At 47.3% G+C, this 23,493-nt stretch overlaps 1 protein-coding gene across 2 annotated transcripts in view; it reads right to left on the bottom strand.

Annotated features, from left to right (window-relative positions):
* tln1 (talin 1) overlaps positions 1-23,493 on the bottom strand; it is a 59,924-nt gene that overhangs the window by 21,058 nt on the left and 15,373 nt on the right. The window contains exons 15-40 of one of the 2 annotated variants that reach the window (XM_037484767.2): positions 22,764-22,877; positions 22,569-22,677; positions 21,820-22,028; positions 21,630-21,728; positions 21,179-21,241; positions 20,095-20,262; positions 19,674-19,968; positions 19,260-19,426; positions 19,016-19,144; positions 18,279-18,392; positions 17,919-18,032; positions 17,605-17,739; positions 16,015-16,143; positions 15,823-15,925; positions 14,965-15,173; positions 13,989-14,108; positions 12,853-13,050; positions 12,261-12,400; positions 12,079-12,172; positions 10,660-10,749; positions 10,053-10,175; positions 9,378-9,521; positions 9,106-9,267; positions 2,311-2,451; positions 1,822-2,003; positions 219-351 (exon numbers count right to left, since the gene is read on the bottom strand). In XM_037484767.2, coding sequence (XP_037340664.1) covers positions 219-351; positions 1,822-2,003; positions 2,311-2,451; positions 9,106-9,267; positions 9,378-9,521; positions 10,053-10,175; positions 10,660-10,749; positions 12,079-12,172; positions 12,261-12,400; positions 12,853-13,050; positions 13,989-14,108; positions 14,965-15,173; positions 15,823-15,925; positions 16,015-16,143; positions 17,605-17,739; positions 17,919-18,032; positions 18,279-18,392; positions 19,016-19,144; positions 19,260-19,426; positions 19,674-19,968; positions 20,095-20,262; positions 21,179-21,241; positions 21,630-21,728; positions 21,820-22,028; positions 22,569-22,677; positions 22,764-22,877 — 3,684 coding nt within the window. The remainder of the gene's footprint in view (positions 1-218; positions 352-1,821; positions 2,004-2,310; positions 2,452-9,105; positions 9,268-9,377; positions 9,522-10,052; positions 10,176-10,659; positions 10,750-12,078; positions 12,173-12,260; positions 12,401-12,852; positions 13,051-13,988; positions 14,109-14,964; positions 15,174-15,822; positions 15,926-16,014; positions 16,144-17,604; positions 17,740-17,918; positions 18,033-18,278; positions 18,393-19,015; positions 19,145-19,259; positions 19,427-19,673; positions 19,969-20,094; positions 20,263-21,178; positions 21,242-21,629; positions 21,729-21,819; positions 22,029-22,568; positions 22,678-22,763; positions 22,878-23,493) is intronic. The other variant, XM_037484768.2, reaches the window with a different exon arrangement.

Raw genomic sequence — 23,493 nt, 5'->3', positions numbered from 1 at the left:
GAACAAAGCTTCATCCATCAAATGGCATCTATGTAGGTGTATGGACTTCAAATTGCGCACGCACACACACACACACACACACACACACACACACACACACACACACACACACACACACACACACACACACACACACACACACACACACACACACACACACACACACACACACACACACACACACACATAGCTGAACATAGCTGGTTCCTCATGTTTACCTCCATGGAGATGTCTTCTCGGGGTGTTAGCTGCTGGCTAATGGCAGCCAGGGAGGCTTGATCAACCTCACGGATGCAGCCGTTCAGCACCTCAACAGCGTCATCACATTCTCTCTGGCCAGGAGCCTTCTCCCTGCACAGCAACACACAGGATGGAGGGTACAGTTAAAACTAGATTGAATATGCAAGTACTAGTGCACTTTTATTTCATAATGGCACTTTATTTCATAATGGCACTTTATTTCATTTCATGTTCTTATATGCAAATCAGGGGGCGTGGCTCTCTCTCACACTCAGAACAGACGACAGAGCCGTAGGTTAGTTGTAGCCTTCTTATATGCTACTGTATATGGTTGTAGTAGCAGATAAGGTACTGGTTCATTCATTACAATGTCTGAGAAAAGTATCTTATTGAGAGCGGCTGCCAACCGCCTCGATGGGATGGAAACCACCACCACCACCTACAACCAAACACCACCTAGAGCTGCCGAAGTGGGAACCGCAAGCCCTAGTATTTCCAAAAAACCCTCAACATGTGTCAAAATAGTATCTGCAGATAACCCATGTTTTATGACCGATTTTATCTGCTAAAGCTAGCATGCTATCTCGGAGCCCACCGATGTCTTCCATTATGTCAACACTCTCACGTCCCTTAGCCAGCCTTTTTTTGCACACGGCTCTGTTGTCTGTTCTGAATGTGAGAGATAGCCACGCCCCCTGATTTGCATATAAGAATGTGAAACGAAATAAAGTGCAATTATGAAATAAAAGTGCCATTAAATAACTAAATGTGTACTTATGAAATAGAAATACCATGAAATGATTACATTTATTTAATATTTATGTATTTATTGCCTTATTTATTTATTTCACGATGTATTTCAAATGCATATTTCATTTATTTATGTATTCATTAATTTATTTAATTTTGAATGAAACGGCATTCCATACCAGTGAAACACTGGTGCGTGACCAACCATACCCTGCAATTAGGCTGCAGCTGGAGTGCTTCAGTTCAGCATTGCTCTATTCCTAGCTACTGTATTTCAAATGTACAGCAGGCCACTTCTAGCTAGCTCATCTTCTACTCCTCCGAACAGATCTACACTCACCGGCCACTTCATTAGGTCCACCTTGTTAGTAAAAGGTTGGCCCCCTTTTGCCTTGAGAAGTGCCTTGATTCACGTGACATACTTTCAACAAGAGGTTGGAAACAGTCCTCATAGATGTTAGTCCATATTGACATCAAAGCATCACGCAGTTGCTGCAGATTTGATGGCTGCACATCTATGATGTGAATCTCCTGTTCCGCCACATCCCAAAGGTGCTCTATTGGATTGAGATGTGGGGACAGCTGAATGTGGAGGCGTCTGGTCAAACAACGGCCTCCTAAATGTGGATGTGTTCCCCAGTCTCTCAAATGTATATTATGGTATGTGAGACCTGTTACTTCTTTACCTGCACGACCAGCCAGAAGTTCAGAAGGACAAAACACAAAGTGGAACCAACAAGTTGTAAATACTGAAGAGGAGTACTTGGCTCTGCTATCTGAGGAAGTACTGACAGATTGAACATCCCAGAGAAGAAGTAACGCTACAGTTACCTCATGTTGGTGATGAGTTTCTTGATGGAATCAGACACAGTCCTGGAGTGTCCGGCCAACACTGACCACTTGGGGGGATCTTTGGGGTTGACAGCCAGAGAGCGGGCCGTCTGGATCAGGCCGGTCGAGCTCTCCAGCATTGTCTTTGCTGCTGCCACGATGGGCTCCATGGCTGCATGACCCTGAGGAAACCATTCACGCAATAAGAAATACAAAACGCTATTGTTCTCAGAAGTTGTCCTTAGCACCACATGAAGATTTAGATATAGATAAAGGTTTCGCTGAACAAAAATGGCGACCCTGAAGCATACGCTCTTATTAGTGTTTATCCTTACTTACCGAGTCAACAGCTTTAAATGAGCACTTAACTTAGGGAAGTGCCTCAAACAGAAGCCTTCTCTTCTCTTCATTATTTAAAGCAAGAGTTGACAGTGAAAGGTCATCGTAGGTCAGTCATTGCAGAACTTACTTGTTTAGGAGAGAACATACCTCGGGACTGATCTGAGCAGGAATGCTGGCGAACTCTGGGTTGGAGGCGAAGGCGGTCAGGTTGTCAACAGCTTCTATCAGAGGACCAGTGGCAGCCTTACACTTTTCTCGGTTCTCCTGGTTAAAGGCTCCATCCAAAGCCTAGAGACAGCGGTTGGAGTCAGGATTACACTGGTACGGCCTCTCATAGACCAGAGTGCCTCTCATTCTGGACCATTACAGTCATAACCTTCAGCAAGGCAACACTATAGTTTCTATTTTGTTTTATGCATGGCTCAAGGGACAATTGGGCCTGTGGTGGCGGGCGAGGTTTCAGCTCGGCTGCAGGGGGGAGAGAGGGGGAGTGGCTCGGGGAACGGTGCCAGGTGAAAACAATAACAACCAGCTGGGGATAATTGTGTGTGTGTGCTCTCCCCTATTTGAGCAGTGAGACGGGGGCGAGCGAGAAGGAGAGACCGACCGAGCGAGCGGCGTGTCATCGCGAGCAGGAACAAAATACTTAAAAGAATAAAACCTTTGAAGCCCACCACCCTGGTGTCAGTGCCTGTGTCGGGAGCCGTACCAACCCACACCGTACAGTGGCGCCCAACCTGGCAGAATGGCGGACGAGGCACAGCAGGCGATGCCGGCCCAACCAGCACTGGCACTGGGCCAGATGATCGGGGAGCTGGCGGCGATCCAGAGGGACCAGGCCGAGGCTAACCGGCAGTTCCTGGGGGCGCTCCAGGCCCAGGTGGGGAGGCAGGCCCAGGCGCTGGAGCTATTGGTGGCGCGGTCGGGACCCACGCTACCACCACCGGGCCCGACAGCACTGGCGAGCCTAACCCTCCACCGCATGACGGCGGAGGACGACGCCCAGGCCTTCCTGGAGGCCTTCGAGGCGACGGCGGAGGCATGCGGCTGGCCGGAGGAAGAGTGGCCGGTCAGGCTGGTGCCCCTCCTGACCGGTGAGGCGCAGACGGCGGCCATGGGGCTCCCCCCGGCGGCCCGGAGAGTCTATGCGGCCGTGCGGAAGGCCGTGGTCGACCGGCTGGGGCTGCTGCCCGAGGACCACCGGCAGCGATTCCGGGGGGCCAGGCTGGGGCCAGAGGACAGGCCGTTCGCCTACGGGCAGCGGCTCCGGGACGCCGCCGCCAGGTGGCTCCGGCCGACGGGGGTAGAAACGGCGGCGGAGGTCCTTGAAGCGGTGACACTGGAGCAGTTTGTGGGGGGGCTCCCGGCCCGGACGGCGGCGTGGGTCCGATATCACCGGCCACCGACGCTGGAGGCAGCCACCACCCTGGCCGAGGACCACCTGGCGGTGCACCGTAGCGGGCAGGGCGGCCGGGAGGGCGCGCCGCCGGCGACGCAACCAGCAGCAGCGCCAACCGGAAGGAGCCCGCAGCGGACCGCGGGGCGGCCCACACCGGCCCCACGTCAAGCGCCGACAGCCGTGCACCGGGACCCCCCGACCGCAGCAAACCCTGGCACCCTTCCTGACCCACCGAGAGATTCTCATACGCCAGGGCAGGAGTGCTGGAAGTGCGGGCGGCCCGGCCATCTGCGGAGGGAGTGCCCGCTTATGGAGGTGGGGCAGGTGATCCGGGTCGCCGGCGCTCCATCACCCTCCCCCGGCCCGGGAGCGACGTACCGCGTTCCGGTAAGAATCCAGGGGGGTACACGCCAGGCGATGGTGGATTCGGGCTGCTCGCAGTCCATGATACATCAGAGCCTGGTTCGGCCAGGGGCATTGGTAGAAGCGTCGCGGGTGAAAATTAGGTGTGTGCACGGGGACATTCATGAGTATCCCATAGTGTCCGTCGAACTTAGGTTCAAGGGGAAAAAATATAGAATAAAGGTCGCGGTTAGCTCCCACCTGACGCACCCAGTAATTTTGGGAACGGATTGGGAGGGATTTAACACGCTAATGGGAGAGGCTGCGGGGGTGCGTTCACGACCGACAGGGACATGCGGTATCTGTGCTGTGCTCAGCGGTGACGCGAGGTCGTCCGACGCCGCCGGGGGAGAGGGGGAACCGGCGGAGCCTCCCGTGGAGACTCCGGTGGTTCCCGAGTTCCGCTCCATGGAAGATTTTCCACTCGAGCAGTCTCGTGACGACACTCTACGCTCAGCCTACGACCAAGTGATACGAGTTGATGGTCATTTGGTGCGCCCTGACGCAGCACAGTCATACCCGCACTTCTCATTGATTAGGGACAGACTGTATAGAGTGAGTCGTGACACTCGGACGGGGCAGGAAAACACCCAGTTGCTGGTGCCGAAAAGCCGCCGGGAAATGATTTTCCAAGCGGCTCACTATAATCCGATGGCGGGTCACATGGGATACGGGAAAACACTAGACCGGATAATGGCCCGATTTTATTGGCCGGGCATCCGGGCGGACGCGCGCCGCTGGTGTGCGTCCTGCCCGGAGTGTCAGTTAGTCAATGCACCAGCCATCCCGCGTGCCCCGCTGCGGCCTCTACCGTTGGTGGAGGTCCCGTTCGAGCGCATCGGCATGGATATAATCGGGCCATTCCACCGGAGCGCACGCGGATACCGCTTTGTGCTAGTCCTCATGGATTATGCAAACCGGTATCCGGAGGCAGTGCCATTGCGCAATATCTCTGCAAAGAGCGTTGCGCAAGCGCTGTTTCAGGTCATCTCCCGGGTTGGAATCCCGAAAGAGATTCTAACAGACCAGGGCACCTCGTTCATGTCGCGCACACTGGGAGAACTTTACGGGTTACTGGGCATTAAGTCCGTCCGCACCAGCGTTTACCATCCCCAGACTGACGGGTTGGTGGAGCGGATGAATAGGACGCTGAAGTCCATGATTCGTAAATTTATTAGCGACGATGAACGTAATTGGGATAAATGGCTTGACCCTCTGTTGTTTGCAGTCCGCGAGGTTCCCCAGGCCTCCACCGGGTTTTCCCCCTTTGAGCTTCTTTTTGGCAGATCACCAAGAGGGGTGCTGGACCTTATTAAAGAAAGCTGGGAGGAAGGTCCGAGCCCCGGGAAAAACGAGATCCAGTTCGTCCTGGACCTACGAGCAAAGCTCCACACACTGGGTAGGATGTCACGAGAGAATTTGCTCCAGGCCCAGGAACGACAACAGCGGCTGTACAACAGAGGAGCCAAGCTGCGAGAATTCACACCGGGAGAAAAGGTACTTATATTACTTCCTTCTTCCAACTCAAAACTCCTGGCTAAGTGGCAAGGGCCCTTCGAGGTCACACGCCGGGTGGGGGATGTTGACTATGAGGTGGTGCGGTCTGACAGGGGCGGGGCTACACAAATATACCACCTCAACCTCCTGAAACCCTGGAGGGAGGCGGAGTCTGTTTCTCTGATCTCCACAGTATCGGAAAGAGAGGACCTGGGGCCGGAGGTGCCAAAAGCGGTCAATCCCACCCCGCTCCCGTGTGAGGTTCATCTCTCTGAGGACCAGAGAGCAGACATTGCCCAGTTGCAGGAGCGGTTTGCTGATGTGTTCTCCCCCCTGCCAGGCCGCACCGACCTGATAGCACACCGAATCGAGACACCCCCGGGGGTGACGGTGAGGTCACGACCCTACAGACTACCCGAACACAAAAGAAAAGTGGTTCGGGAGGAATTAGCGGCTATGTTGGAGATGGGGGTAATAGAAGAGTCCAACAGCGCCTGGTGCAGCCCCATCGTTCTGGTGGCCAAGAAGGATGGGACTGTGCGGTTCTGCGTGGACTACCGCAAGGTAAATGACGTGTCACGATTCGACGCCTACCCAATGCCCCGGGTCGACGAACTCCTGGACCGGCTGGGCACTGCACGTTTTTTTACGACCCTGGATTTAACTAAGGGCTACTGGCAGATTCCCCTGTCGTCAGAGTCCAAAGAGAAAACAGCTTTCTCCACTCCGTATGGTTTGTACCAATTTACCATGCTTCCCTTCGGCTTGTTCGGTGCCCCGGCCACGTTCCAGCGCCTCATGGACAAGGTGCTGCGTCCGCACGCCGCATATGCAGCCGCATACCTGGATGACGTCATTATCCACAGCACCACCTGGGTGGAGCATGTGCGGCGGGTGGGCGCGGTGCTGGAGTCGCTGAGGCGGGCCGGGCTCACGGCAAACCCGGGGAAGTGTGCAGTTGGACGGAGGGAGGTACGGTATCTGGGGTACCACTTGGGGGGGGGGCAGGTGCGTCCCCAGGTAGACAAGACAGCGGCAATTGCAGCCTGCCCGCGCCCCAAGACGAAAAAGGAGGTGAGGCGGTTTTTGGGGCTGGCAGGTTACTACAGGCGGTTCATCGCCGGGTTTGCGGACCTCACCAGCCCCTTGACCGACCTGACCCGGAAAGGTGCGTCAGATCCGGTCCAGTGGTCGGAGCAGTGCCAGCGGGCGTTTGAGAAGGTAAAACAGACTCTCTGTGGGGAGCCGCTCCTCCACACACCTAATTTTTCTCTCCCGTTTGTGCTGCAGACCGACGCGTCGGACAGAGGGCTGGGGGCCGTTTTGTCCCAGGAGGTCGAGGGGGTCGACCGCCCGGTGGTCTACATCAGCCGGAAACTGTCGGAGAGGGAGGCCAGGTACAGCACGGTGGAGAAGGAGTGCCTGGCCATCCGGTGGGCGGTGGGCTCCCTGCGCTACTACCTCCTGGGACGCTCATTCACCCTCTGTTCGGACCACGCCCCGCTCCAATGGCTCCACCGCATGAAGGATACTAACGCCCGGATCACTCGGTGGTATCTGGCCATGCAGCCGTTTAACTTCAAGGTGGTCCATAGGCCGGGGACGCAGATGGTCGTGGCGGACTTCCTCTCCCGCCCTCTGGAGGGAGGGGGGGGGGAGTAAGCTAGGCCGGACGGCTCCCCGGCCTAAGTCGGGCGGTGGGGGTATGTGGTGGCGGGCGAGGTTTCAGCTCGGCTGCAGGGGGGAAAGAGGGGGAGTGGCTCGGGGAACGGTGCCAGGTGAAAACAATAACAACCAGCTGGGGATAATTGTGTGTGTGTGCTCTCCCCTATTTGAGCAGTGAGACGGGGGCGAGCGAGAAGGAGAGACCGACCGAGCGAGCGGCGTGTCATCGCGAGCAGGAACAAAATACTTAAAAGAATAAAACCTTTGAAGCCCACCACCCTGGTGTCAGTGCCTGTGTCGGGAGCCGTACCAACCCACACCGTACAGGGCCCTATTCCTTGATTTGGACTAAACAAGTTGGAATAGACAGAAGTAAAAAAAACACTCATGCGGGATGATCATTTGTTGTCTGCTGTATCACTTCACTGCTCACGGCAGCGTTCATAGAGAAGGGCGTCACAAAAGTCTACAGTTACACTAGGAAAAGTCTCTACATTTGTCAAAATTTAATTAAAAGGGGTTTGGCTGGGTCAAACCACCCTGGTATGGGGGAGCTGGGATTTAGGATAATTAAATCAAACGGTCTATTGTATTGAATATTTAGTAAAGAACAATGTTTAATGGATTTTTCAAAAATTGCTGATGGTAAACATTTTTGTTTTGTTTTTGTCCAGTTATTGATATTTTGAATATATTGTTGTATTTTTCAATGTTTAAGACCAAAACTTTTAGTTTAACATTTGATTTTCAAATGAACAATACGTTAGCCATGGATTTGGCTCCATAGACCTCAGTGTAGCCATGTCAAGTAGAACTCCTGACGCTTGTCTGCAACGAAAAGCATCCCCCGTTCCCCCATAAATAATTCTTGTTACATAATTTTAGTGTTTTTAAAAAAATAACTTCTCAGTATATGGACTTTATTTTTGTCTGTGCATGAAACGGAAGTTATCATGGTAGGCCCAGAGCGCCTTCGAAGTCAGCTGTCACGTGATACAGTCTCTATGGATGGAATTGCTCTGGTATCCAACAGCAGCGTCAGAAATCTTGGAGTTCTCTTCGACCAGGATATGTCCTTCAACTCTTATATAAAGAAGACTTCAAGGAACGGCCTTTTTTCATCTACAGAAATGGGATCCTATAACTCCTGTATTAACTTCTCTGCACTGGCTTCTTGTTAAATCAAGAATAGAATTTAAGGTACTTCTCCTCACCTACAAGGCACTTGCTGGTGAGGCACCATCTTATCTTAAAGAGCTTATTACACTGTATTGCCCTACAAGGCATCTGCGCTCCGTAGATGCTGGGCTACTTGTGGTTCCTAGAGTTTTAAAAAAGTAGGATGGGGGCCAGAGCCTTCAGTTATCAAGCTCCTCTTTTGTGGAACCAGCTTCCACTTTCAGTCCGGGGGGCAGACTCGGTCAGCTCATTTAAGATAAAGCTTAAAAAGTTCCTCTTTGATATTGCTTATAGTTAGGGCTGGCTCAGGTTAGCCTGGAATAAGACTTGATTTATAGTTTGGTTATTAGTCCCTTTTTACGGGGGTGTCCAATTATTTATTTATTTTGTGAATTATTTTAGTGATTACGAACAATTCTATTGAAGTCAATGAATTTGACATTAGCTATTGACCAAAACAATGGCCTTACATGGTTCCCAACACCACTATTCCAAGTTCAATCTGCACCATCTTTTCATTAAATACATTTCTGTTAAAACGTTCCTTGATTTGGGTGGCGGCTTGTCATTAAGTTGTGATGGTTGGGCTTGCATCCAGACAAGTTGTGAACCACTGCTTTAGAGTACAAAGCATCGATAACTGTGCACCATTAGTCCCTTTACTACACATTATCATGTCTCGCAACAGCTATTTAACACTTTAAACTTCAGACATGGTGCTAAGAAATTGAAACTATGCATTTTATTTTACACATCATATATTGTCTTTGAGTGAGTTTAACAGGAACGGTACTACGGACCTTTATGGACTTGACGAGGTTGGCAGTGGTGTTGGCCACCTCTTTGGCGGACTGGACAAACTGCCTCTTGGCCACAGGGTTTGGAGTTCTGGAGGAGGCCAGGCGGCAGGCGTTGCACAAAGCCGAGGTGTGTTTGGCCACAATAGTGGCTGCAGAGAGCACCTGGCAGAGAAACAGGCGTATGCAAGGACATAAACTCACCATCCACAACTAAGAAGACCTGCTGAGGACTGTGGCCATGAGTGTGATGTCTCAGTGAGGTTGACGTGTACCTGGGATTGAGTGCAGGCTGGGTCCACCAGGTTCTGGCAAGCCATCTGAATGGACTGATTAGCCCGGGCAAACTGAGCTGGGTCCACTAGGCCCTTCTGACCCGCTGAACTGTTGGGGTCTGATACTCCTACCAGATAGGCAGCCTAGGGACATCAACACACACTTGTCACTTTACAATGAAGTTCAGCACAAGTATCTCTTTTTTCCTCGTTCCCCCCTTTTAATATATTGAAATACAAATATACTAATACTAGTAATAATACTAATAATAGTCTTGTTTGCCAAAGACTTCTCACCATTCAGTTCATCATGCAAGTGTAATACATGATTGTTCCACTCTAAATCAAGTCAATCTTGCAGCTAAATCCCAAAATGTTCTTCATCATCTGTACTTTATGTCTTTACTCAAAACATTGCGTTTTTACTATTGAACAATGCGTTCAAACCCGGGATATTTGTTACAGCAAGCTGCATCCCTACTGTCCACACTTCTCTAAGATCTGAACTCAATGTGAGGCAGGCCACCTCGCCAAGTGGCGAACGTGAGCGGATGCATTTGAGAGTAAATGCACCCTGGAATGGTTGGACTTAAAAGACAACAAAGACTAAACTGTAACAACAAATGTCCACATTGGTCTCAGACACAAGAATAAACCTTCTGTTGAGCTTTTAACCTGTGCAGCTGCTTCAGTGAGACCACACAATGCTTTGGAGCCACCGCTGACTGAATCACCAAACTCTGGCAGGTTGGAGTTCTTGGCATTGTGGGAAATGCCAGCCATTGACTCACCCAGGACCTGTGAAAACCAGAGATTAACATAAGAGATGTGGGTTTAGTCCGGAGAACGTCTTCCGATGCTCTCATGATGAACAGATGCCTTCGGGAGCACAGGGTGTCAGAAACACTAACTGCTCACATTCATTCCCTCATCTTCGGTCACACAGGTCTTCATAAAATCAAAAAACATTCATCCTTTTTGAGCCGTTCAGTAGTCAGAAAACCTTGACTTCTTATGTTAAATGAACAAAATGAACCCTGTAAATATCTTTTTAAGTAAGATTTTGGTATGAGAACCATTTAGCACTAAAAATTCTAGCCAAGCCATCCCTTCTGAAATACAGGGAAACAGCATACAGTTACAGGAAGACCAAAGAACAGAATGGGGTCAAATGTTTAAAAGATGAAACATATAAACAACCTGTAAAACATGCGGACACGTTCGACTAATCTCAAACAACAGAACAGTGTTAAGCCCAACATACAGTTATACAGTGTTCTACCTTGGAGTTCTCCATGACGCTGTCGATGCAGTCAAAGTATGACAGCTCATTGACGGCCTCTGTCGGGTTTTCCAGCATGCCCCTCACCGACTGCACACAGACACAAATAGTCATACAATGTACCTGCACGTCACATGACCGCTGTCCTATTTATAGGGGGCGGTCACAAGGCACCTGTGCAGAAAAACTGCATGTGTACAAGCGTTATGGAGATGGTGAGGCGGGGAATTGAGACAAGATTTTACAGTTAATGTGAGGCAAACATGTGTTTTTACTTATATTGCAAACATTCAACACCACAGTGAGCTGGAACTCTTCATGAGCACCTTTCAATTATAAAAGCTAGAAGTACAACACAGATCTCTGAGTGCAGCACACTGGGTCAAAAATGACAAAATAACATTAAAGATTTGCAGAGTGAGATGTTTGGATTTATCTCTTCATATACTGTGCATTGATCTCCAGGTAACTTTTCTGTGTGTGTGAAACCTTTGCAGTGACCAGGGGTCTGATTCCTAACATTATTGCACAAAATGATTGCTCTGTTCTGCAGTTAACACTAGCTAATGTTATCTTACAGACGATGAGGAGAGCACAGTGCTTTAAGTTGAGCTTAAGCTAAGTTGGTTTATCAATAGAAAGGTTCTAGTTAGGTTGTGTCTTACCAGCACAAAACACGCTGTTGGTTTGACTGTAAATGATAGAGAATATATAAGTACATGGTACCGTGTGATAAAGAATTAAATGTTATAGGCATTATTAGTTCTGTTTAATTCCAGGCGTTGTCAGCTGTAGACACTGCCCTCATTGGTCTACTTAAACAGAGCAATGAGAACAATAAAGCAGCGGGTGAATTGTTGCTATTTTTCATAAATCAATAGTTGGGAAGACAAAAGAGTGAGTCATTGATTTCAGAAGGCAGAAATAGCAGCTGTTAGGGTCAGTAAATTAAAGTGAAAGGTCTGTGATGCTCTAATAGAGAAGGCTCAGAAAAGAACCTTGATGTTTCAGCTCAGGGAATCGCTTTCATTCTGTGCTCCATTTGGTGGTAGACGGCTAAGTCATTGCAGATGATAAAAACAGGATCAGTACTTTTATTGTAAAGGCTCCCCAGCGATTGGCCTGTTTTTTTAAAGCGATTTAAAAATGTAAATTAGCAAAGTGTGGAGATAAAGCCTGTGACTTCCATATCCTCATGGTGCTCGTTTGTACTTACAAGAACATTTTTAATAAATTAGACCTGACCGAGTCCATTCAACGCCAAAGCCACACCACAGGTTTAGTTATTGCTCAGATATACCAACTCGTCCTGTAGCTTCTAAAGTTGACTTGGATGGACTCAATCCAATAAATCAGACTAAAGAGAAGAGGCGGTGCACCAGGAGAGGACTCATGGAATACTAAAAGGATGGTTGTTACCTCCAGCTCTCTGAGAGCATTGTCACACTCCTTCTGACCAGGAGCCTGCCGGGTGCACATGGTGATCAGCTGGTTGATGCTGTCGGTAACGGCCCTGTAAACACAAAAGGTTCAGAGACGTAATCGCAGAGAGACAGTGAGAGGGGAGCAGCACACAAAGAGGCGGGTGTGAGGTTTCTCACCGGGCCGCTGCGGCCAGCTGATTCTTGAGGTTGGGGGAGCTGGGGTCAGTGGACAGGGCTTTGGCTGCCAGCAGCAGCTTGCTGGATGACATGGAGATTGTCTTCAGGTTGGACACCACCTGTGTCTGGTCCTCTTTAGACTGGAGCACAGCAGAAGGAACTTATTCTCGATATTTGAGTATAGAATGAGTCAATGCTTGCTATGGCTGCCCATGTCTCGTTTTTACGATGAACACCCACAAACAACTGTGCAAAAAAAGTGTATTCCTGCTGGATTAACATTTATTTCAAAACTACAGCTAACCAGGAAATCACTGAGCCTAAATTAAACTATTGATGTCATTTTTGTTTATGTTTTGTGAACGCGCACATACTGTATGTCCTAATGTAAGTTTCCTCCACACTGAAGCAGTGTATTGTTGAGTCATTGTGTGAAGATACGGTCATCACCTACATTCTATTGTGACAGACATCAGTAAAGGTAAAGAGAAACTTTACAGCAGACTGCCTCTTGTGTTGCAACATTTTAAGCCTGTTTGCACTCTTTCCACAGCTCGCATCACCTATGAAAGTATCAAGTTTTAATTCTGACCTTGGATGTTCCAGCCATGTCAACACCAGCATTCAGGAAGTTATTGAAGTCCTGTCCAAACTTGCTAGTGGCACTGGCCAGGTTCTGGGTGGTCCCTCTTGAAGCCTGGACCACCTCATTGGCGGACTGGTTCAGACCTGCTGCCACCTCGTTGAGCTGAGCCTGGACCTCCTGGAAGCTCCTTCCACTGGACGGGAACTAGAGGAGGACAAGGATGTGAGTGCTGGGAGTAGCAACATGGCTCGCAGAGGGCGGGGCAATAAAGGAAGAACACATCTGGAAATGAGAATGTAAGCAGTTGCTTCACAGCAGCACCATCCCCAAAACTGTTATCAACATCTGAGAATTGTTCATTTCTATTTACTGTTTTTGGCAAAATAAATAAAAAATGTATTGTAAAATCACAACTAGACAAAGACAAACAGATCGCAGTATTATTATATGAAGAGAACTACTTAAGTAGATCTTAAGATGTGCTATGTAGCAGTTTGGGGAAAATAAAACTAGTGATTAACCACATTTTTTGGAAAGCTGTGTGAAATGTCTAAAATATGTCAAAAAGCAACACACCATGCTGCTAAAGAAATTCAAGAACAGATGAGAAACAAAGTAACAGACACATATCAGCCTGGTAAGGGTCACAGAGCCATTTCTATGGATTTGGAACTCTAGAGAACCATGCGGAGGTCAGAGGAGAAAAGAAAGACAAACACGGCATCCAAGAGAGAGTTCTTACAAGAAAGCCACTGCTGATCAAAAAGAACACAAAGGCCCCAAAATATCTTAATGATTCCCAAGACTTTTAGGCAAATATTATGGGGACATAAGAATGTGTGATACCAACAGTCACACATGGTGGGGTTAGTTTGATGGTCTGGTGATCTGCATCTTCAGCACTCTTTACTCTACCGAAACATCCTGAAGGAGAACGTCCATCAGCTCGTGACCTAAAGCTCTCGGCAGCAGGACAATGCTCCAAACCCCCAGCAGGTCCACCTCTGAATGGCTCAGAAGAAGCTAGATGAGTCTGGCCAGTCAAGACTATAATCTGATTGAGATGCCGTAGCTTCTACCTTCTAGCTTGTACCTTAAACAAGATGACTCACGTCAGTAATAATGCAATCTGTTGAACTTACAGAATCAGACAGCAGAGTCTTGCTTGCTTCGCCCACAGTACGGATGGCGTTGTCCACATCCCTCTGGCCAGGTAGGCAGTTAACACATCTGTTCAAAGCCTGAGACACTGCCTTAGCCACCTACACACACACACACACACACACACACACACACACACACAGGTTGATTTTTTTACATTACATGTCATTTAGCTTTTATCCAAAGCAACTTGAAATTAATGCATTTCATCAAATAAGCCTGTTTACAACATGCTATAGATAAGAGTCATTATAAGTACAATTTAAGTGCTACAATTTATTTAGTGTTTTTTAGTCAAAGTATAGTCCAGTGGTGAAAGTAAGCCGGTACACCGTACCGGTAAGAAATGTCTTCCCGATTGGGGACTCGCATGTGCTGTACCTGACTGCCTGACCCTCAACGTGCACCTGTATTGAAAACAATTAACCCTCACCCTAAACACTTCTAAAACACATTGCTGCCAGCGCTGTTTATCATAACAATACTTCTGTACTGTTGCTAGCCCGGGCTGTGTCAGATCATACTACTAAATTGACTAAACTAAGCTTAAACACTTTTTGACGGGTGCATCACTAAAGTAGGACGTGATCGTAAATAAATTAACAGGTTCCGCCATTGTTATTAGATCTGGACGAGCGGAGCGCTTGGACCCAGAAGAGGCTAAATGACACGTGTGACGTCACATGCGACATTCGTATCATGACGTATCATAGTACCACCAAGAAATAAGAACTACTTTCACCCCTGGTATAGTCTGAATATTTTCATGTTGACTGAGTCATTGTCTACTCAGTAATCTTTTAAGTGTCTCATCACACTACTGTACCTGCCTGCCAAAGGCAGATTTTCCTTTACTAGTCTGAAATGGAAGTAGGTAGCTACAACACAGCTACAGCTGATGACTAAGGTCAGTCAGGAATAAACCACAGTCCCAGCATTGTTGACACCCTCACTTACCTGGGCCAGCCGCTGCTGATTCTCTGCATCTCCCGGCTTGGCGATGGCTCTCTTGGTCTCTTCGATTAGGTTTCCTGACTTATCCATGAGATCCCCGGCGCAGTCCAGCATGGCGTTGCGTGCTGGTCGGTCGCCAGTAGTGGCAGCAACTCCTCTGGCAGCTGAGGCCAAGGATTTCAGAGCTTGTGCCACGTCTCTTGCTGCCATGCCTGGATCAGACAAGAGAGTAACAGTGTTTGGTATGAGTGCAGTATGGATGAAGAGTGCATAGGTCACCGTTATGAGAACCAGGTATTACCAATGTAATAAATACATGAGACAAAGCATATAATGAATAAATAAATTAACTTAAATGCAGATGCTTTAATTTAAAGTAACTTCATGTTAATCGAGGCCGTTTTTCTCAAAGGGCTGCAAGCTGCGACGGTGGCCAAAGCAAACACCCAGCACCTTGATGTGGGAGGAGTTTGGAGAGACTGAAGAAGGACATTCAGGTGAACTCAGAGAAAATGAGAGCACGGCTCGTCTCTGGCTGTGTCCAGCAGGGTGTACTGGGAGATTGTGGTATACTGTAAGGAACTCCTGAACATGGCCGACATGTGAAGGGACTGGGGAAGACCCTGAGTCTTCATCAGCATTGTTTAGAGCGGACTGTAACTCAGTGAGAGTCGGTACCTCCAAGTCTAGCATAGTGGTTCTCTGCCAGAAAACAGGGGCTGGCCCACTCCTAGTTGTGAGGGATTCACTGCCCCAGGTGAGGTTTTTGCACCACTACACATCTCTACGCTACACATCTCTGGATGTGATGGGGTGGTTAGCAAAGGAGCTCTCGTCTAGATGTGTAAATGTTCAACTCGCCTGTGTAGTTCTCGTTGCCCTGGGTGACCTCACTCAGCAACTGAGCCATGGCTGAGCTCACAGCTTTGGTGCTGGTACCCAGATCCTGGGAACATTTCTCAAGCTGTGCAACACAGGGGAAAACAAACTGTTATTCACACTGTTCATACATTCTGAGTCGGTTATGGAATGGAGTCTTTTAGTGGGCCTCACCGTCTCTCCTGGCAGAGGTTTGAGTTTGCCTTCCTCAGCTGAAGCCTTGGCTTCCTGGATATGCTTCTCCAGATCTCTTACAGTGGACAGAGCGTTGTCTATCTCCAATGGACCGCACGCCTCCTGAGCCTGTTTATATCAAAGAATTATTCTCTAAATAACACAAAATAAAACTCTATAAGTAAAAGTATACTTTTAAGGGTTTAGTTTGGTTAACTTAAAATGTCTAAATACAGTATAAACTATACTCTGAATGAATTCCATTTGGAGATTCTAGATTTTGAAGATTACAGTACCAGGGCGCTAGGGATGTTGAGGATGATACACACCTCCTCAGGATTAGGTGGCCTTTACCACACTGAGGGGGCACTCTAAGACAATCTCAACCAGTTAAGAAAGTTTGGTGGATCGAACCTCGGAGAAAATACAGATGTTCTTGCATTACAGACTGCCTGCCGCAGTGCCTGAACGCGTTAATTGAACGATAGTTCATGAACTTGTTCATATTTTGGGCGAACGTGAACTGAACGTACTGTATTAATGCCCGATGAACGTTACTGTGAACTCGTTCATTCTGGTATCTATGAACGGCACGTTCTTTCAGGTTAACGTTGTTCAAATAGGGTGCCAGATTTCTATAGACGCGCTATTAATAAGTAGCGGAAAAAACACCCAATCTCGCAACACCAGCCTCCAGTGTCGCACCGCCGCTTGCGTCATCAAAAAAGAAAGAAATGCATGGAGGCGACAGCTGCGTGTAGCAAAGAGGCGGCGTATAATAATTTAAATGTGTTTTATGAAGTTACTGATTAGATCGGTGAGGATGGGAGGAATCTGACCTTTCTTTGCAAACATTTGCACTTTAATGATAACTGTCCTGTTTTTATTCCTTATTTAAAAAAGACCATTCAAGCAGCATGTGTTTGAGAATGTACTGTAGGGGTGAACGCTGCAGCTGCTGCTAGTGTGGAGTGAATGGACAGCAACATTAAAGCAACAAAGGGGAAATGCTGTCCCCTCAATGCTAATGTAAACCCTGGTTGGATAAGGATTCAAAATTGGATATGAAGATTTAATCAGATGCATAGCTTCAGTGTTATAACTGATAAAATAATTGTTCTGTGGTTCTATATGGGCTGTGGCAATAATTTAGAAACATAATAGCTTGCAGCAACATATGGAAAAAAAAGAACTGAACTAGTTGGAACTGTGAACTTAGTTCAAATATATAAGTTTGAACTATGAACTGAACTAGTTCATTTTAAAATTTGTGAACTGAACTTTGAACTAGTTCATGTAGAAAGTGAACTTTCCCAACACTGGCTTACCGCTGCAGTATTCGTACTAGTAATGAATTGGGAGCAAATGTATGAAGGTCTTTTTGGGCATATTGAATTGAGTATCAAGGACTTCACAGACCGTATCAGTACCTTCACTACGGCGCACGTAAAAGCCCACAACCATTCTAGTTGTAGAATGTATATAAAGTTATACAAACCCCTCACTTTGTAATTCCTAAAAGCATGTCAGTGAATTCTGGAGAGTCCACTTGACATGGATAATATGATAAAAAGCGGAGCTGTGTAGTACCTTCTGTGTGGTGGCACGGAGCTCAGCCAGGGCACTGGCCAGGTTCTTTGCACATTGGCCGAGCTGCATTGCTGAGGCCTGGTCACTAATGGTGGGAACTGTGGCCTTGGAGGCTGTTACCATCTTTGCACCGGGCTGTAGAGAGTAAGAGACAAAGTATTAACTCAACAAAGAACGTACATAGCGGTCCAAATCCACAAGGTCAGGTAGAAGTCTGCTGCCCTGTTACTGTACTGCTGAAAAGCTATTTTGGTAAAACTTGGATTCGTTTCCCCGGTTCACGGAGTATATGATGGTGATGATGTGAAGGTCACCTGCAGGAAGTTCTGGCTGGCACTGATGAGGGCCAGCTGAGCGCTGGGGCTGTCGGGCTGAGATTGGCTGCCTCGGACTCCCTGAACCAGCTGAGGGATCTGCTCTGCCACCACCTGAGGTCAAACACACATACACACCTTCACACTCAGATACTGACCTGTATTTGATGTCATGTAACATAGAATGTCCCTTAATCAATCTATTGTGATTTTAATATAGGTCAAATCATCCAATAATTTGGCTGATTTGAAAGGATGCAATTAAAGATATGAAAAGATACAACACAGAATTACGGGACTAACCAACCGTCACGTTTGTTGTGTCATGAACAGACAGAAGCTACTAGTGAGAGTGCTTACCTTACAGCTCTGGACGAGCTGCTGCTGGGCAGCCTGGTTCCTGTTGGAGGAGGCAGCGTGCTGGGCAGCAGCTATGGTCTGTGTGGCAGCCGCTGCCGCTTGTTTGGCTGCATTCTGACAGGAAACAGGGAATAGACATGCATCTATCTGTCTGTATGAAATAGCTTATATAGTAATGTACAACTTAATTAAATAGATGGAACTATATCGGCAGCTTGTAAGCCAACACTAGATCCATCAAGGGGGCCTAATCGGTCAAGCGGTCGTCGTCCACGGGAGCTAACGGAGACTAATCCTAATTAGCGACCATTGCTTACTAACGGACGTATTTAATTTTACTTGTTCAGTTGAAAAGTGTTACATGGATGCTTGGTAAACGCCTTAGGTGAAGGGCTTGCAGGGACACAGAATAGACATGTCACATTTAGCACATGGCATAGGCCTACAAAGAGAACATGATTCAAGTTAAAGCTACAGGGAAGAGCTTTTGATTTATACTGATTGTGTCAGTTGCTGTGGAGCAAGTGTTTTAAAACTTCCTCATATATAATTCAAGAGTCGCGTAATGGGCCAAACCATTCCTCTTTCTGTTTTTGGACTTTTACTACCCAATGGAGGACTTGTTGAGCCATCTTCCTCTTATGATTCAAATCTTTCTAAGCAGGGAACACTAAACACAGTCGTGTGTGGTCAGTGTAGCTCAGAGGACTTATTTGCTCTGCCTCCTTTCTTTTTACCTCCAACTTGTTCACCAGCCGTTTCTTGATAGCATTCTGGGCTGCAGCGTTGGTGGCCATGCGGAGACCTTCAGCAGCCTCTCGCAATTTCTGCTGCTGCTCCTCACTATCTGGGTTTGCCGCTGCCCCCTGGGGCGAATCACACACAGATCACACACATTCAGCAAACAGGCCAGTGGAAACGAGGACGTCTGGTCGTTGTATCAAGGGCAGACAAGATGAAAGAGAGAGACAAAAGGCGGACCTTAGCAGCCTCCACCATCTTAGCGGTGGCATCAGCCAGCAACTTGGCGGCAGAAAGCAGCTTGCGTGAGTTCTCCAGGTCAGACTCTCCCTCTGCGTCCATCTTGATGGCGTTGACCAGATCCGACGTGGCCTGGGCAAGGATACGAGCCTGACGGACCATCTCCCCTGAAGGGTTAAATGACAGGAGTTTTGTGAAGTGCATCTATAGCATGTTGCTATTTTCTCATGAGAGTATTATGTTGTTTCTGGTATAGTGAGCGTATCGAGGTATAAATCCTCTTACAGACTTTGAGGAGTCACAGCAAACTGTAGAAACGTCTAAACAACAGCTGTCAAGGTGTGTTAATCTGAAGGACAGATGGAAAGATGGATGGATGGCCTCATGGTCCTGACTACAGCTGCCTTCACTTACCAGCGTCTCCCATCGAGCTGAAGATGTTCTCGGTGACATCCAGAATCCGATCGGTGGCTTCCCCGTGGCGCCCGATTGGATGGCCTGCGTTGGCATACTGTTTGATGTGTTGGAGAAGCTCATTGAGGGCCTGAGTGACCCCGGTGGCGGCCACGCCCACCTGTTTCAGGAGGCCCTCGTCATTGGTGGCCCCCTGTGACGCCTCCACACAGCCTTCAACTGACTTGGCCACCAGCTTGCTTGCCTCAATCAGTTGCTCCTGGCACACTGGGGAGCTGATGGTTGGTGCCACCACCTTGACGAGTGATTAGATAAAAGAACAAAATGAACTCAGACTGCATTCACATACACTATGTTCTCGTCAGCCTCCAGAAGGTGAATACGGAGTACATATATACAATATTTCAGGTGCACTACACACCCTGGTGCAGGCCACCAGCTGAGATGTGGACAGAGCACACTGAGTGGCTGCAGCTATGACCCGGTTCTGCTGGGCGGAGTCCTCTGTCTTCTGGGCTACGTTCTTAGCTTTAAGCACCAGGGCTGCTGCGGCGTTAGCCACAGCCTTAGCCAGATGCATCAGCATGTCCTGGTAGCAGCAAACACACACACACACACACACACACACACACACACACACACACACACACACACACACACACACACACACACACACACACACACACACACACACACACACACACACACACACACACACACACACACACACACACACACACACACACACACACACCAGTTAGCATCACTTTTTAATGAAAATGTAAAGATTTGAAGACTTGGAATTTGGAGATTATCAATGAATTATGCACAGTACATGATTGAAATCTGAAATGAGTAATGCATTGATTAAATTGTTGGAAAGTTGGTTAATTCAAATGAGATTAGCCTGTATCTCCCACATGGGTTCTTTCACATAATCACAGTTCCAATAAGCCCTTTGAACTCAGGCATCCCCTGTAGGGATGAAAGGAAAAGGTCTGTAACCATGACTGTGTGATTATTCAATGATTAAATACATTACCATCATAGGCGTATTATTATGGTCATGTCAATATTTCAATTTGAAAAATCATCAGTTATTGTTAATAGCAGTATATTGTTCCAGATAAATAAAAAAGCCCACTTAATGAGATTGCTGCAGCCTCGTTACAGTTTGAGCTGAACTCGACCTGCAGAGAGGCAGCAGGATTCTCACTGGGGTCACATTTCTTCTAATTTATTCAAGCCATTACAGCACTCATTGTCCCTTAACTTAAGAACACACAAGCTGTAAAACTACAATTGAGGACCTGGAGGAGGATTAAAGATAAAACCCCTCTCCCACTGTATGAACTAGCGCTGAGTCATATTAGAGCGAATTGGATTGGAAATGAACAATGATTGACAATCTGGATTAGGATTTTGTTTGACTGGATTGCTTGCTACTAGATTGCTTTGATTGGCCTTTTAGAATGAATTGTTTGTCTTAAGGACACATTGGTTACCAGCATTTGACAATAAGAGTTGACCTTCCATCTGGCACCCCTGAAAGATCCTTTACCTAGAAACTGTCAAATATGGACACGAAACAGAGGATGCAGTTTTATAACAGGCACTAGTCCTAATGGAAAAATAAACATTTTATGGTTCATTTCAAAATAAGCGTCATGGGGCCAAATCCACAACTTCAAAGACATTTTAAAAGAAAAGTTACTTGCTTTTTGAATGAGCATCTACATTGCATGGCAAAGTGAACATTTATATAAATGTTTTGTATTCCTTTAAGATGACCTCTGGTCTCATAGATAAGTTTGGATATTTTTCCAAGGTCCAGTATCACAGCATCTAAATCCACATAGACCGTTTCCCCTTGAGGCTTTTCTTTTTAGACCTACACACTACGTGAGAATGCCCCTCCCCCCAACAGGGAGTGAATAGAAGTTAGGGAAGCCACACCTGGAACTGAGGATCCTTGTCCATCTCTCCTATGTGAGAAAGTAGCTCTCCGCTGGCGGTGCCAACGTTTCCTGCAGCCTGCAGCAGGATCTGACGAGGCTAAAAGTAATATCATCAAGGACACACACGGTCAAACTCAAAGGGTAAAGACATGGCATATCTGCGGGTCCCTTGTAGTTTGGTGGTGTACCTCCGTGTTTGCAGGCTGGGCGGTCTTCAGCATGTCGGACACGGCACAGGCCAGATTCTTTGCGGCCCCTAGCAGCTGCTGCCCATTTGCTCCTTCATCCTCCATGAGCGCTGCCAGCAGTTTCACTCCCTTTGACATTTCTGTCAGGTTGGAGGAGATGGTTGTCACAGCACAACCCACCGCTGTGTAGTCCGTCTCTGCTGGGTTACCTGGGGACAGATAGAGCTGTGTGAACCCCAGAGGAACATGCGTGAGGTGAAGGAACTCATTTCCACAGTGTTCAGGGCGTGGTTTTTGTTGTAGCTCTTTTGTCTCCGGTTACACATTGCTCTCAGATGTACAAATAGCAACTGAAAAAAAAAAAAAATGAAGACAACAAAATAGAACACAAAAACTAAGCATAAACATTTACTGATATGTTCAATATAAATATGTAGTGCGAGTAGTGCAGATGGAGGTGTCTGGTTAATAGTTCATCAGAGTGACTGCGTGGAAAGAAGCTGTTCCTGTGTGGTGGTTTTGGCGTACAGTGTTTGGGGTGATTTATGGGATATAGAGCAGTTGCAACCCCGCGGTTACCGACCCACCCCCTCGACTCCATGCGCCACTGTCACCCCTATTACAGGGGTATCACACTACTCAGTCCCCCTGGTAAAGTCTACTCCACGGTGCTCAACAGGAGGGTTTAGCCGACAGTTCCATTCATACTGGCAGCATTAAGAAGGTTTGGTGAAGAACAGTGTTTCTACCTGCAGTGAGGTTGACCATGGATGCAGTGCCTGCTGTGATGGCATCAACCTGGGAGTGGATCTCATGTTTGGACTCATCCATCTTGTTTTTACGCCAGGCTTGGGATGCCTATATGAAAAGGAAACAAAGATCAGAATCACATACTATTCAAACTAATGCACTAAGGCTAAGAACCAAGGACCATTCCATCTTACAGCATCTGTGCCCAGTGGAGGCAAGGTATCAAAGTCATCCAGAGAGGCCTGGGCCGCCTGCACAGCCTGCATACTGCAGTTGATGGTTCCAGTCAAGGCTTGTTGTGCTGAAGTCTGTGGACACAAAAAAAACATCACGTGTGTCTTCTCTGTGTATAGTCTAGAATTCAAGTATTGAAAAGTGCGAGACTCTCAGCCCTGCGCCCCTTTATTGCTACTGAAAATGTAAATCCTGTAAAACTAATTGGAAAATATATTTACGCATGTCAAGTGAAATCTGATTCCAACAGTTCTATTGCAGCATTATTACAGTACAGTCCATTATCAAAGTGGATGTTTCTACAATGTGTTTCTCCTCAAATTGAATACATCTGGTTATTATTGCTTTTATACCATGGCTTTAGACACACTAAAAAAAGCATGTGAGATTTGTTTACAATAAGATATCATATGGAATATTAAAAAAATCACTAGAGATTTAGAAAAAGTTATGGTTTTTAAAAGAAAAGGATTGGTTCTGAGCTCACCTTAACCTCTGATGATTATTTAAGGCTAAAAATGGCTACTATAAAACACTATATTTTGTATCTTTTTCCCACTCTGACCCAGCCATCCCGTCATCAGTTCCTAAATTACATCAGGGAAATGTGACTTTTTAAAATACCCGAAGTAAAAACAAATGTATTCACCTTAAATAAACAATATATTGGAAAAGAAATTGATTTGTTAT

This window comes from Pungitius pungitius, chromosome 18, assembly GCF_949316345.1.
Source record: "Pungitius pungitius chromosome 18, fPunPun2.1, whole genome shotgun sequence".
Classification (NCBI taxonomy): domain Eukaryota; kingdom Metazoa; phylum Chordata; class Actinopteri; order Perciformes; family Gasterosteidae; genus Pungitius; species Pungitius pungitius.
The sequence above is the reverse complement of the archived record's forward strand: the minus strand, read 5'-3'. Positions and strand labels throughout refer to the sequence as shown.